Below are 13,846 nucleotides of genomic sequence, written 5' to 3'. Positions count from 1 at the left end.
AGGCTGTGATTTCATTTTTATATATTTGGCCTTGCTTTATGAAAGTTGAAAGCACATACCTCCATCAAAGTGTTTCTTTATTTGGCTTGCCAGGCTTAGATCGACGTTTCCTTCGTCTTCATATCGTGTAGTTCCAACATAAATTTGTCTTTGACAAATTCACAGCAATAGTCTTTGACGAAATGTAATGGCAAAAAACAATGTTGGGTTTTCCCTGTAACCCCGTTATTGTTTCCAATCACCTGGAGAATGCGCGTACAGGGTCAGACTCACAGCCCGAATCCAAGAAAATCCAAATGTTGTCATGGAATGTTTGTTGATATTTATTGCAAATAAACAAAGTACAAAACAAAAAATGTGAACTGATTTAAATGACTTTAAATCTTCCTTTGTAGCGCTTAGAGTTTAGCTTTCTCCTATAAGCAAAAAGCTCCGGCAACACAGATCCAGGCCGAGGTCAAAGACTGTATCTGCTGGCACGCCTTCTCCTCCTCATGCTCTGAACGCTCCAATTTATATGATAGCGCCCTCTCCGGGCAGTAGAACATATACTACTCAAAGACAATAGAAAGGACAACTATAAGTAAATTATGAAACCAAAAAATAAACTCAAATGCGGCTCCTACACTCAGAGTAAAGAAGACAGAAACTGGTCTTGGGCCAGTAATAATCAAACTTTAGCTTCACTCCTAATATCCACCAAATAAGCAATACTCTGCCCTAAACAGTTTGAGTTAGAAATGCACATCTAAAAAGAAAATAAATGCCAATACTGATCTCAAACCAGCCACAGAGGCCTTGGAGTGTGTTTCACCAGTGAAGTGAGAGGCTCATGAATACTTAAAGATGATAATCCCTTAATTATGCATACATATTTTTGCAGAAGCCTCAAATGAATTACTCATTAGGAGGTCAAACTATGAAATATAGATAATGAAATATTTGCTTTTCCCCATTCCAGGCAAGAAAGAGAGAGAGAAATGAGCGGGGGGTCTTCAGAGGAAACAATGGATTGTGCAATAAGTGTGAAGAAAAAAGATTTTCCCATTACACACATTGTAAACGTGTGTGTGTGTGGTATTCAATTGATGATCTGCTATGAGGGACGCCCTGTTGCATTATGCATCTGCTGACACCTCCACAATTCCGGCTGATTTTGAAAAAATACAAGCTGTCTGTTGTTTAGTTTTTTTACCCCAAGGAGATCAAATCTCAAAGTCTGTCTCTTCCAGGATGGAGAATCCGGTTTGTTCCTGTTTCCATCTCTCCTCCTCATGCCCTCCCTCTCAATCTCAGTCTCAAGCGCTCTCTCTCTCTCTCTCTCTCTGACCCCGTGTCCTGATGCTGACAATAGTGTCTGAGTGGTTGATGCCCCTGGCACTAGGCATGAGTCCCAGAGGAAAATGGACACAGTGTGCGGATGGTGGGCATTCTGGGACCCACCCACATGCAGATGGGATTATTTTTAGAATCAGAAATCCTGGAACCAAAACACAGACACAATGTGAGACTGATTGAAATAGAATTCATTTTAAAACATTAAAACAAGCCAATCATCTATTCATTAGTCATGATCTCTTTGCTCTCTGGTGACCTCTACTTCACCTGTCATTGATGACCCCACAATTTCAGCGTGTACAATCTTTCTCCACTTTTAGATTGTTGTAATTCATCTCTAGATTCTGTAATACTCTGATTTATCTTTGAAATGCATTATTGCACTGCCGCTTTTTGCCGGCTCCTGAATGATAAACTGCTTGTGCTCGTGTCATCATTTTAAGATGCTTTTAATAAAAGTATCTGCTAAATGATTACATGGAAAACACCCAAACTGTCACTGACTGAATTTGCCACTTTCTCTTGACCCCTAAATTTTGATGGATTGGTTTAATCAACAATTAAGACTACTAACATTGCTTCACGTTCATGTCTCTTTTCTTTTCTATTTTCCTAACCTCATAAAGTCCCTGAGAATAAAATATGATATTAACAGCAAACGACACGAGAAGGTCACATTGGTTCAGCTTGGGGGAAGGACCTCACCTGACCCATGTGGTTCTGGGTAAACGGCATTCATGGTGGTGTGTGTTCAGTTGATAGATCAGAGGACACAGCATCGCATTCAACATATTAACGCATGTTGGTTTCCTGCCAGTTCCTCTTACTCTGTTTTTATGAGTTAAAGCTCTGTGAGGAATATTAGTACCATCTGTATTAGTCCCTTTCTATTCTGCTGTACTTCTATTCATCTTACCCTAATCACATATTAGTAGTATGAATATACTATTTCTTGTATTTTTTAAATAATAGAAATAAATGATTACAGAAATAAAAAAGCTCTTTTACTGAGCAAAGGAAAATCTGTAGAAAAAAACAACAGAAAATTCTACTTTGTAGTTGCCATGACAAGTTTGCTTGGTTTGACTCCAAAATTGGCTCACTGTTCTATTGCGATCAAAAGGACAAGAAACAAACAATTAAAGAGAAAGATAAAAAAAGTCGAGACAGCTTACATTTCTTCCATTCTTTACCTATTACACACAGTTGGAGGCAAAGCAGCTCAAACATAGTCTAATGAATAAATAATAAGGCAAAACAATTTCAGACATTTCAGACACACATAAATGTAATGCAAAAAGGTTTGCACATTTAACCGATCTGATCAGTTCTGTTCAATTGGTTAACCAAGGTACCGTAAACAAGTATATGAAAGTATATGTTCATAATTGAAAATTGACTCGATTGTGTTCATAATTGAAACAATTAACGGACAGGGCATAAACATACTGTTTTTGTTTAGATTTTTAGATTCATAAATAAATAAATGCAATGGTAACTGTAGAACAGAGTAGTTTGTCAGTGCCTTTTCTTTAGAAATAAACAGCTAAACAGACTCATCTAAAAGTCTTTTCTCTCTCAACACTTTGAGAAATGACATTTAAAACAGGATAAACATGTTGTCTCGATAGGTTACCCTGTCACATCAAACACCTTGACAAATGTCAAACTATGTTATGTAATTCAGAAAGACACAGTACCGTCAAAACATTTGAGGGAAGACTTTTAATTAATTCAGAAAAGCAACATTAATTGATCAAAAGTGACAGCAAAGGCATTAATAATGTTACAAAAGATTTATATTTTAAATAAACGCTGCTCTTTTAAGCTTTCTACAAAGCAAAACAATCCTGTATCAGTTTTAATAAGACACCAGCTGTTTTTTTTTAAGAAATATTTATTGATCCCCAATCGGCATATTAGAAAAAATTCTAAAGGACCATGTGACACTGAAGTCTGGAGTAATGATGCTGAAAATTCAGCTTTGCATCACAGGAATTACATTTTCAAATTTAATTTACAGACATTTTATTGTAATAAAAATTCACAATATTACTGTATTTTTCATTAAATTAATGCATCATTGGTGACCAATAAGAGAACAATACCAAGCCCAGAAAGTAAGAAAATATATAAATTTCTGACTTTCAGCGGTGTTAGGTATTTGTAAATATTGACCAACTACCATGGAAAGTAATGAAAAATGTCAAAACAACCTCAACTCTAGATAACCTTCTTGTGCCTTTTGAGGTGTCTATCAAAATCAAGGTTATGAAGACTCTTGAAGCTATTTTGTGCTCTATCTCATGTGCTAATATCCCACAGTATATACAGTATAAAACACAATCCTCATTTCTTACTTGAAAGACAGAATGGCACACTAAGTGGTGCTACCATTGACTCATGACTCATTTTTGCAAAAACTAGTCATTTTGAGCAATTCTAATTCTGCACCCAGTAGAACGTTGAGTGTTACTCATAGACCCACTGACCCACCAGCACAACCCTTGCCAATCCTGGATCACAAATTAACGCACGTGCACAATCGCACACACACACTTCTATTCACAGGGGGCCCTGGCCATCAGTCATTATAACAATCACTGGGAACAAAGCGGCAATAGATTACTCACTCATGCATGAGGATAGCTCTCTAATATTTGTGCTATTTAAGCGCATATTCACACATGTGCAACAAATTAATTAATTAAAAATAATAAGGTTAATAAACAGTGAAACATATTTAAACAACAACAAAAAATGTGTATATTTATTTTTTAAATGCAGGTGTAATAATAGTGAGTTGCCTCTACAATACAGACTGAGATTAAAAAGGACTAGCTCAGCTCAGTCTCAGATGAGCTTATGAGCACTTATTATCTGAGAATACAGTTTAGTGAGTCTCTTAGGATCTTATATTCCCAGTGTTTAAAGTTGCATCCTTAGCAGGTACTATATTAGTGAGAAAGGAAGATTTATTATACAAAATCACACACACACACAACAAGCAGTCTACCACCTTGCCACACAGATTGATCACAATTTCTGAAAACCTGAAAGGTCAAGGGTTACTGCAAAATGGAACCCACAATAGGCAGATTTTGTGGCATCGGACATTCGGGGTCAACCCTTCCTTCTGGACCGCTGAGGTCAAAGGTCAAGTTACACAATGAGGACAATGGAAGGAGAGACAAGCGTCTTATTTAAAAGGAACTTTTTTTTTTTTTTAATTAGGGTTGTTGAGTTCTGATTAATTAGTTAAGATTCTTTTTCAGCTTTGATATTTTCTATTACTTTAGGAAAGCTACTTGAATGTTAATTAATGAATTCAAGTAATTATATAAAATGTGACGCACACATACATAGGTAATGTTGATATTCTTTCTCCCATAACTGTTTTGTTGCCAAGATTCTTCAAAATATCTTCTTTTCTGTTCAAAAAGAAAAATTACAATAATGCACTTTAAAAAATAAAAATTAAATAAAAAATAAAAACATCTGACAGATCAATTAATATTCTGCCAGAAAATTAAAGTTTTTATTAATATCCTGGCATAAAAATAACAGTAATTTTTCAGATTTTAATATATTTTTTAACAGTCTACATTTTCAATCTAACATCATCTTCACAGTAACTGCTAAAAATGAAGGAACTAGGAGAGAGTGTTGTTCACTGCTGGAGCGACTCTCTAGTTACTGTCTGCTCTTCATAACGCGCGCATGCCCGCTGGCACCTCCAGACCGGCCGCGTGCACGCAGATGCTGATGCTGAGAAAAGACCGCATCTTCACTAGAGCTATAAAACCCGCGCTTCCCTTCTTTTTTAATTGTTGAGGGACGTCGATTTCGCATTATAGCCCATGTTATGTATAACTGCACAAACATTAAGAAAAAATACGACTCTTCCCGTCTGGGAGGGGGAGGGGCTGGAAGTGTAAGGGCGGGAGGCGATCCAGTCTAAACTAGTTCTGTACAATACGCCTGGCTTGCGACCTTATTCAAATCGAGGCGATTTCTTTAGGACATCAGTTACTCTGGAGTAGCCAACACCCAATGCGTTTAAAACTGGACAGTGACGTAATCTGGACAAATGACATGTGAGCAGGATTATTGTGTTTATTCCTGAGATGGAAATGTAAAAAAAAAAGAAAAAAAAAAAAAAAAAAAGAAAAATCGGGCACTTCATATGGGAATCCAAAGAAAGGGTTTCTTATCTCACATCTCGTAGGTATTACCCTCATGATTATAATGTACCATAAACGTGTTGTCCATGAGACAATATATATATATATATATATATATATATATATATATATATATATATATATATATATATATATATATAAAGTCTCACATATCTATATTAGTGGCCACCTATACATCAATACATTTCTCGCGCATGCAGATGAGAAATACAAAAGAAAGAAACAGTATTAGACATTTGACAGACCACACATACTTTATCGTTTTCTGTGCAGTACAAAATACGGTATGATGTGCATAAGCACAAAACATTCACGATTGCTCATATTCATAAGCGACTTAATTCTAGAATATCAAAAGTCGCTTAGAATTAGCGCATATGGCCATTGGGATCTGGGGTCTCAGGAAGAAAGGGGTGCGCGCCGGACGAACTTAAACCGAAGGGTAACATTGCAGTGCAGTAAAAGTGTCACTCACACACGCGTAAAACACGCAATCCTGCGCACGCTGGTATGATGCCATTGTAAATTGTGCAGCCAGTCCGGGTGTCGTGGATCCACGCAGACTGATGTTGCGCACTCTTTATACAGTCCATGGTTGCGCAGCATCGATCGTGACGTTGCTGATACTGCAATTGCAATTCTGCAATTCGTGGCGACACCTCTCGCATCACACGAAGTCATGGGTTCGCCCTCCTCCCAAAACACAAACATGCGAGGAATTTTGCCGGTGTACTGACGGGGCAAAAATACTTCGTTTCAAAAAGACACATTATGGTGTGTCTTTTGTGGTTTCGCCTCCCATTGCCGTCATGTGGCACGGTGCCACATCCAATCAGAGAGATGAGGAGAACACCCACACCCCAGAATCTGAATGCGGCTTTGGAGCATTATAAATACCGCATGTGATGCACCGGCAAGCCTCGGTCGTGAAGAAGCTCAGGGTTGCAGAAGTACATCAATCCTTTTTCTTTCCATAACAAAGAAGACCATCACTCATCTTTCGTTTTTTTTCTCTCCCAAATTTCAGTTTATTTCTGGCCAGTTGCATGCATTGTTCGTCTCCCAAAATGGTTTGCGAGACTAAAATCGTTTCAGACGAACACGAGGCCATAGCTGGGACCAAAAAAGATTCAATTATAGTTTCCTCTGCGCAAATGTGGACGTCTTCTTCGCCTTCTCACAGTGCGCTCGAGAGTAAGGTGGAAAAACGGGACCAGGTTTTTATTCGCGAGTTTGAACGTTCAGACCATAAGGAGGTGCGCCGGATCTTCAGCGAGGGAATCATGGAGCGGATACCCAACTCGGCATTTCGGGGGCTAAAACAGCAAACTAGAACCCAATTTATGTATGCTTTTCTCACAGGTATGTGATCAAACTGTGGGTATACGATGAGCGTAACGGGTTTCTCCGCAACATGTGAAAATAAGCTCCGAGCTGTTCATATATAAGTTAATTATGTTACAATAAAAAGGATCGAACTAAAACGGCGAGCCCAATAAATTCAGACATTTTTACGTAATCTTGGAAACCTTTTTTTTCGTAAAAGAAAATCCCAGTGAATATCAGTAAAGGAGTCACAAAGGCAGCAGCAGATCAGAGCATGTGGGACCGGTGAATGAATGAATGAATCCCGCGCAAGACGCCTCCTGTTAGTGCACGAAGTTGTGTTTGTTGCCTGTTGAGATGTATATGATATTTTATTTACAGGGAATTAATAACATGTAATGATTTATTTCCTTTTCATGTTGACTAATCATTTTCAGTGGTTTCCAACTACAGGCGGTGTAACCGAGCACAGTGGCGATCTGGCTAGACGGCAACCTTTTTGTGCGCTACATTGAAAATATACTTGTGCCATACAGCTGAAAACAATGGAGTGTATTAACAGTGTCCACAAACTTACATACTACACGCTTAGAGAATACGCTGCATCACTGTACACATAGTGCGACAATTGTTTCTCAGATAAATTAATCATAAAGGCTCATTTTCGAGTAGGGAAGACCTTGTGAGCACATTTGATAGTATGTTGGAGTTGACAGCACGTCTGTGTTGACAGTAAACAGCGCGCATCGTGTTGCAGTGGAGTGTGCGGATAAAGCATGTCGTGAAGGATGCAGTGTTGCAGCGACACAGTTGTACTCGAGCGCACCGTCTTGTCAACATCCTCGACACATGCAGACTCCGATTTTCTCGGGTTTAATTACAGTTCCTGTTATAGGCCCCACCATTGCCAATTAAATATCCAGGCCGTACAAATGTATAAAGTTACTGCCTATTTCTTTTTAAACAGGATACTCTATGTAATTACTTTGCATTACATCGCACTGCTCAGGGTGTGTCTGCACATTTGATGTCTGTTTGTCTCTCCTCTGCCAAAAATCAAACATTTGATTCTCTTTTCTGACAGGTGTCGTTTATTTTTTTCCATTTCTCCATAGTAATGTGCTATTTTATGACCAAATCCTTCACACTGACCTTCTGCACACCGTTTATTCTAATGGGCACACGTTATTACTACAGCAGAAAAGTCATTCTCAACTACCTGGACTGTGCTCTGCACACTGATATGGCTGACATTGAGGCATATTATATGAAACCAACAGGTAAGGCATAATTTCAAGCACACACACATTCACAAAAAAAATTACCCTCACAACTAGGGTTTCAACCACTGATCTATAATATGTGGTTTCAACAGGTTTTGACACATTTGTGAGGACACTGTAAGAAAATATGGCCCTCACAAGTATAGCCAAACCTGGACACACGTAGGACCTACTGGTCAAAAGTTTGGGTTTGTAAGATTTTTTTTTAAAAACAAGGCTGCATTTATCTGATCAAAAATACAAAATAAATAAATCAATTTAAGGTCTCTTCAGAAATCATTCTAATATGTGATTCTTTGATGAATAGGAAGTTCAAAAGAACAGAATTTGTATAAAATAGATTGTTTTTTTGTGACAATATAAGAGTCTTTACTGTCGGTTTTAATCATATCTAATGTCTCCTTGCTGAATAGAAATATATATTTCTTAAAAAAATGTTACTGGCAAACTTTTTAATGGTACTGTATGCACTTAATGTTAGTCTGGAGATTCTATGGTGTGTGTGTAAGCAGTTCATTGTATTGGTGAAGTCACTGACGTCTATATATATATATATATATATATATATATATATATATATATATATAAACATGTCTACGCCAAATAGCACCTTGGCACTTCATAGTATATTAATGCTAACAACTATAAACTTCACATTTCATTGCTGAAATATTAACAATATTTTACTTCAAAAGAGAGAGAAAAAAAATAGTTCAATGTATAGACATCCCATAATGCACCAGCTTCCCCAATCAAACATTTATCTCACCAGAACAAATACTCTACCCTGTGATACTGAGGTTAAATACTGCACTTTAGGAGTCCAAGAAGGGATGAATAGCTGATGTGTAGCTTTAATGCAGGACTCATGAAATATGCAGAAAGTCTTTCTCTCTCGGTTCTGCTCTTGAGGATAACTGTTTGGAGTCTTCTCGCCCTATTGATTGAAGGCAGGAAAAATGCTGAGACAAATTGTAATGAGGCAAACTCAGAATTACAGCTATAATCCTTAATGTACCCCAAAATAATAATAAAAAATATTTATAATTTCCTCTTGTAACTAAATTTTAAAGCACTAGAGAACTTACATAGACAAACATAGAACTTAGTGATAAATTGAGCAAATACTATTTTGATAGATACTATTTTGGTAGATAAATTAGCAGTAGATGCAGTACAGTAAAGAGAGAAACTGTGTATGTTATTGTGATACAGTAGGAAACATACTAATAAAAACTGTAGATATTATTAAAAGTACACTTGGAAAGAGACAAAATAATGGAGATTCGCTAGGGGCTCATCAGTACCCTGGTGACTTGCAGGTACAAAGTATTCTTCAACATTGTTGTCTGTGATTGGTGTTCTGGAATTGTCAGATCGTAGTAGCATGAGCAGATTGAGTGCTGGGTGGTTGAAATCTTGTATTACTCCATGGGCTTTCCTCAGACAGCGTAAGTGTAGGGACAGAAATTTATTGCCCATGATAAACGCTGTTGCAGAACTTCACAGTCATTCAGAACAGCTGCCATACCAAGCAGCCAGATGCTGCTGGTCAGAATGCTCTCTCCAATTCATCATTAGAAGTTTAAAAGGGTCTCTTTTACACCCCTAGTGCACACATTTCTATTAGATCTGGACCTGTGTAGGCTGTCTGTTTACGCACATTACTGACTCAGAATGAGTCAAGCAGATTTGCTCTGTCACTGGACATTAAAGGGAAGTTGTGGAAAATTGGTTAGAGTTTGACTTCTAACCCTGAGGTTGTGGGTTTGAGTCTCGGGCCGGCAATACCACGACTGAGGTGCCCTTAAGCAAGACACTGAACCCCCAACTGCTCCCCAGGCACTGCAGCATAAATTGCCATCCACTGCTCCGGGTGTGTGTGTGTGTGTGTGTGTGTGCAGACAAAAGATAACTGGCATCGTTGCCAACCTATGGTTGTTGCCCTTTAGTGTGTGTCTGATGGTGCTGTATGAATTGGCTTTAGAAGAATATTGTCCATGCCCTGGAGAATGACATAAGAGTGACATAAAATGATACACTCCCATAAAGTTCAAAGGGTCTGTACAAAAAGAAAAATAGAATACTCAAATATAAATCAAGGATATATTAATAGATAATTGTGACAGTAGAGACCGGTTACATAAAATGCCTATTTCAAATAAAGGTTGTTCTTATTAACTTTATTAAAGAATCCTAAAACAATTTTCAAATTTGATAATAATAATAATAAATGTTTCTTGAGCACTAACTCAGCATATTAGAATGATTTCTAAAGGCTGAAGTGACACTGAAGACTGTAAGAGTAATGGCCGCTGTAAATCCAGCTGTGTCATCACTGGAATAAATTACATTTAAAAATAGAAATATATATATATATATATATTTACAAATTGTAATAACATTTCACAATATTACTATTCAAAAGAACAACTTTTAAATATTATTTTAAACATTATAAATGTCTTTACATTTTTATAAATGTATTGCATCTTCATTGAATGAAAGTATTAATTTATATAAAAATAGTTGTTAGTCCATGGTGCAGACAGTTTCTCTGCATACGGGCTTCTTATTTAGTCCTGCATCAAATGAAAGAGAGAATTGAAGTCTGGGGTAAGGAAATGGGGGAAGGTGTGAATCAAAGCCCCGCTGAGAGCATGTATGGTAGTTTTGTTTAGTGGCAGCATGCAGACAAAGCATTCTCCCAAGGGATTTTCTCTCTTGCTATGCTAATGTAGAATCCTGCATCTGAAGAGGGATTGGTAGAATATATGGGTTATCTGCCAGGGTGAGCTAGATGTTTCTTTAATGCACGAAACACCTATTTGGAGATGCAGGGACAGGATTTCTGTCAGACACTTGGAAAATAACAAACACCCCATAATATAAAGCATTAAGATATCACTTTAATATGTGAAAATACACAGACAGATTTGTTATGCTACCCACAAGTCACTAATGAGAACATTAAATGGTATTTGTGAAACATTTAATTTCCTTAATGTGATGCATATTCAGCAGGAAGTAATGTGAGATTGGACTTTAATTTTATCCATCTGGATTTGATTGGATCATAAAATGTCGTTCATTATTCTTGGCTGTTATTTTTCGACATCTTAGTGGCCTTACGCATAATACAAGAGAAGCATTTATCAGACAGTTGGGGAGGGGCTTGTGCAAGTGTGTGTTTGTGTGTGTGTGTGTGTGTGTGTGAAGTAAAACTAATGAGTTTACAGCAGGAGATTTTGTCACACGGTGATTAATAGTGCTCCTCAAGCCTGAAGCTAATGTAGTCATGACAACAACGTCAAAGTTTAGATCAAAACTAAAGATCAAACTGATAATCTCTTCGTTTTGATTCCCATAGGCTCTTGTTTCTGGGTGGCAGTTCTGCAAGGCCAGGTTGTGGGCATCGTGGCAGCGCAAGGCCGAGAAGACGACAACACTGTGGAACTCCGTCGCATGTCAGTGGATTCTCACTTCCGTGGAAAAGGCATCGCCAAGGCTCTGGGTCGACGTGTTCTAGAATTTGCCATGTTAAACAACTACTCGGCCGTGGTTCTGGGAACAACTGCAGTCAAGATGGCCGCGCACAAGCTGTACGAGTCTTTGGGTTTCCGGCGAGTGGGAGACACTGAGGACCACACGCTGCCTGGGATGACCCGTTCAGCGCTGGAGAGGCTCTTCTTCCAGATTCGCTACAGCCGGTACCGATTGCAGCTTCATGAAGAGTGAGAGACAGACAGTTAACGTGAGCGCAGAAGACAGTTAACGTGAGCGCAGAAGATAGAATATAAACGACGATGCCGGCAATGACCCTGAACTACCCACTGACCTGGTTCTCTTCTTCTAGCTATTTATTTGTGTTTTGGCCTTTTTTTTTAAAGTCATATCTGTTCCTACAACCTTTATTTTTATTAATTTTAATTTTATACATATTGTCATGATCATTGTTTTTGAAGTGTGGTTTCATTCCTTTGACCACACTGGATGTTTCTGCTCTTATACTTTCTTTTCATGGCCATCTTGCCCTGAAATGCCATGAACAAATCTTAATTGGATATAAATGTAAATTTGTTTGCAGAGACAGATTCTCCCTTGAAACACATGAATCAAGGCAGCTGCCGCTGACCTTTTCCCAAACCATTCTATAGGCCGACCCACAGGGTAGCACAGACCACTGTTAGCAAAGTGATCATGATCCAGTGGACATCGGAACTGGAGGGAAGGAGGTAGTAAGGTTTGATCCACCTTTTCAGATGCCACCTTCCTCATGAGGAAGTATGAAGCAACAGCAGCAGTCTGGTGGAGTCAAACAGTCCAACTAATTGTAATTTTTAGTCCAAAGGACAGACATTTTAACCATGTCTAACCAATGAGCAAAAAGATCTAGAAATGTGGAATATTGTGAACTGAGTGATTTATATCTCTAAGCACCCTCCGTTTAATAGGTTACGATAACTTTGCAATATAATCTTTATTTGTTTTGTTAAGCAGGTTCCTAGTGCTGAGCCATATTATCAACATTAGGAAAGGTCAAAAATTTATATAAAAACATAAATGTTCATCATGTTAAAGAGAAAGATAAAGAAAAATATGTTTCTTTACACTTTGTGGCTGACAAAAGTAACAGTCAGTGAAACTCGCGTTTACAGATATAATAAGTCACTTTTCTAAAATCTAGAAAAAAAACTTGAAATTTGATCTTAAAAGTACACCCATTTCATATACTGTGATCAGCTGTATCACCAGTTGTCATTGATCTGAGTTTAGCACATATCTATTTGTGTACCTATTTGATGAAGCTTTAATAATGACTTGATTAAACTTTTGTACACTTTGTGGGTAATTTCACAATTCACATTAAGGGAAAAATAATTACTACAAAATTGCTGAATGGTGGCCATGCTTCCCAGTCGGATATCGCTCCTCTGATGCATTATCTAAAAAACAAACAAAGCAAAAACAAATGCAATCAGACTCCAAGTGTATTCAAATTCAACTTGGGTGGCATAAAAGCAGCAATATAACTGATAAAACCGAAATTAAACAGAGCACAAATCTAAATTTGGATATTACCAAAAAAAAAAAAAAAAAAAAAAAAAAAAAGGATCTGTATAAGTAAACAGTATATAAGGCTTTATATTCTGCAACTATTCAATATATTTATGTGAAATATTTGAATACATATGACATACCCATAATCTCTCTCTGTCTCTATCCTCCTATCACAGTACCAGCACAGGGAGAGATACAAACCACAAAGAGCCTCATCTGTGACACAATGTTGTATAAACTTAAGAAACTAAATGTGATTTTAAATACATAGAAGTAACATGTAGTGCAAAAAACTAACAAAAAAAAAAAAAAAAAATAGAATAAAAAAAAATAAAAAAAACATGAACATCGTCAGATTTCCTCAACTTTAACCCCACCCTCATTTGAATATCTGATTGCAACCCTGGGCCAGACCTCTCCCTCCCTTACCCAACCTCTCAACCCTACCCCCATCTCTGCATGCGCCACGGAGTCTTGTTGCGCTGCCTTTTTCCCATTCTAGCTTGTACTATCCCCATACCTCCCTCCCTCTGGGATGTCACAGTAGCAGTGTGGGGAGTTGTGGGCATGGCTTAGAATGTGAGATGGGGCGGGGTCAACCAAACAATGGACTACCCACCAGCTTGCTGCTTC

General features: G+C 37.8%; 1 protein-coding gene across 1 annotated transcript; it reads left to right on the top strand.

The window, feature by feature from the left end:
• The first annotated feature begins 6,443 nt into the window (after positions 1–6,443).
• Positions 6,444–12,995, top strand: nat8l (N-acetyltransferase 8-like). The gene is made up of 3 exons (XM_059528283.1): positions 6,444–6,905; positions 7,985–8,149; positions 11,523–12,995. The coding sequence occupies exons 1-3, from the start codon at positions 6,590–6,592 to the stop codon at positions 11,888–11,890; spliced, it is 849 nt and encodes a 282-aa protein (XP_059384266.1). The 5' UTR covers positions 6,444–6,589; the 3' UTR covers positions 11,891–12,995.
• Positions 12,996–13,846: the final 851 nt, after the last annotated feature.

This window comes from Carassius carassius, chromosome 3 (assembly GCF_963082965.1).
Source record: "Carassius carassius chromosome 3, fCarCar2.1, whole genome shotgun sequence".
NCBI classification, from domain to species: domain Eukaryota; kingdom Metazoa; phylum Chordata; class Actinopteri; order Cypriniformes; family Cyprinidae; genus Carassius; species Carassius carassius.
Note: the sequence above shows the minus strand (reverse complement) of the source record. Positions and strands in the feature narration are given on the sequence as shown.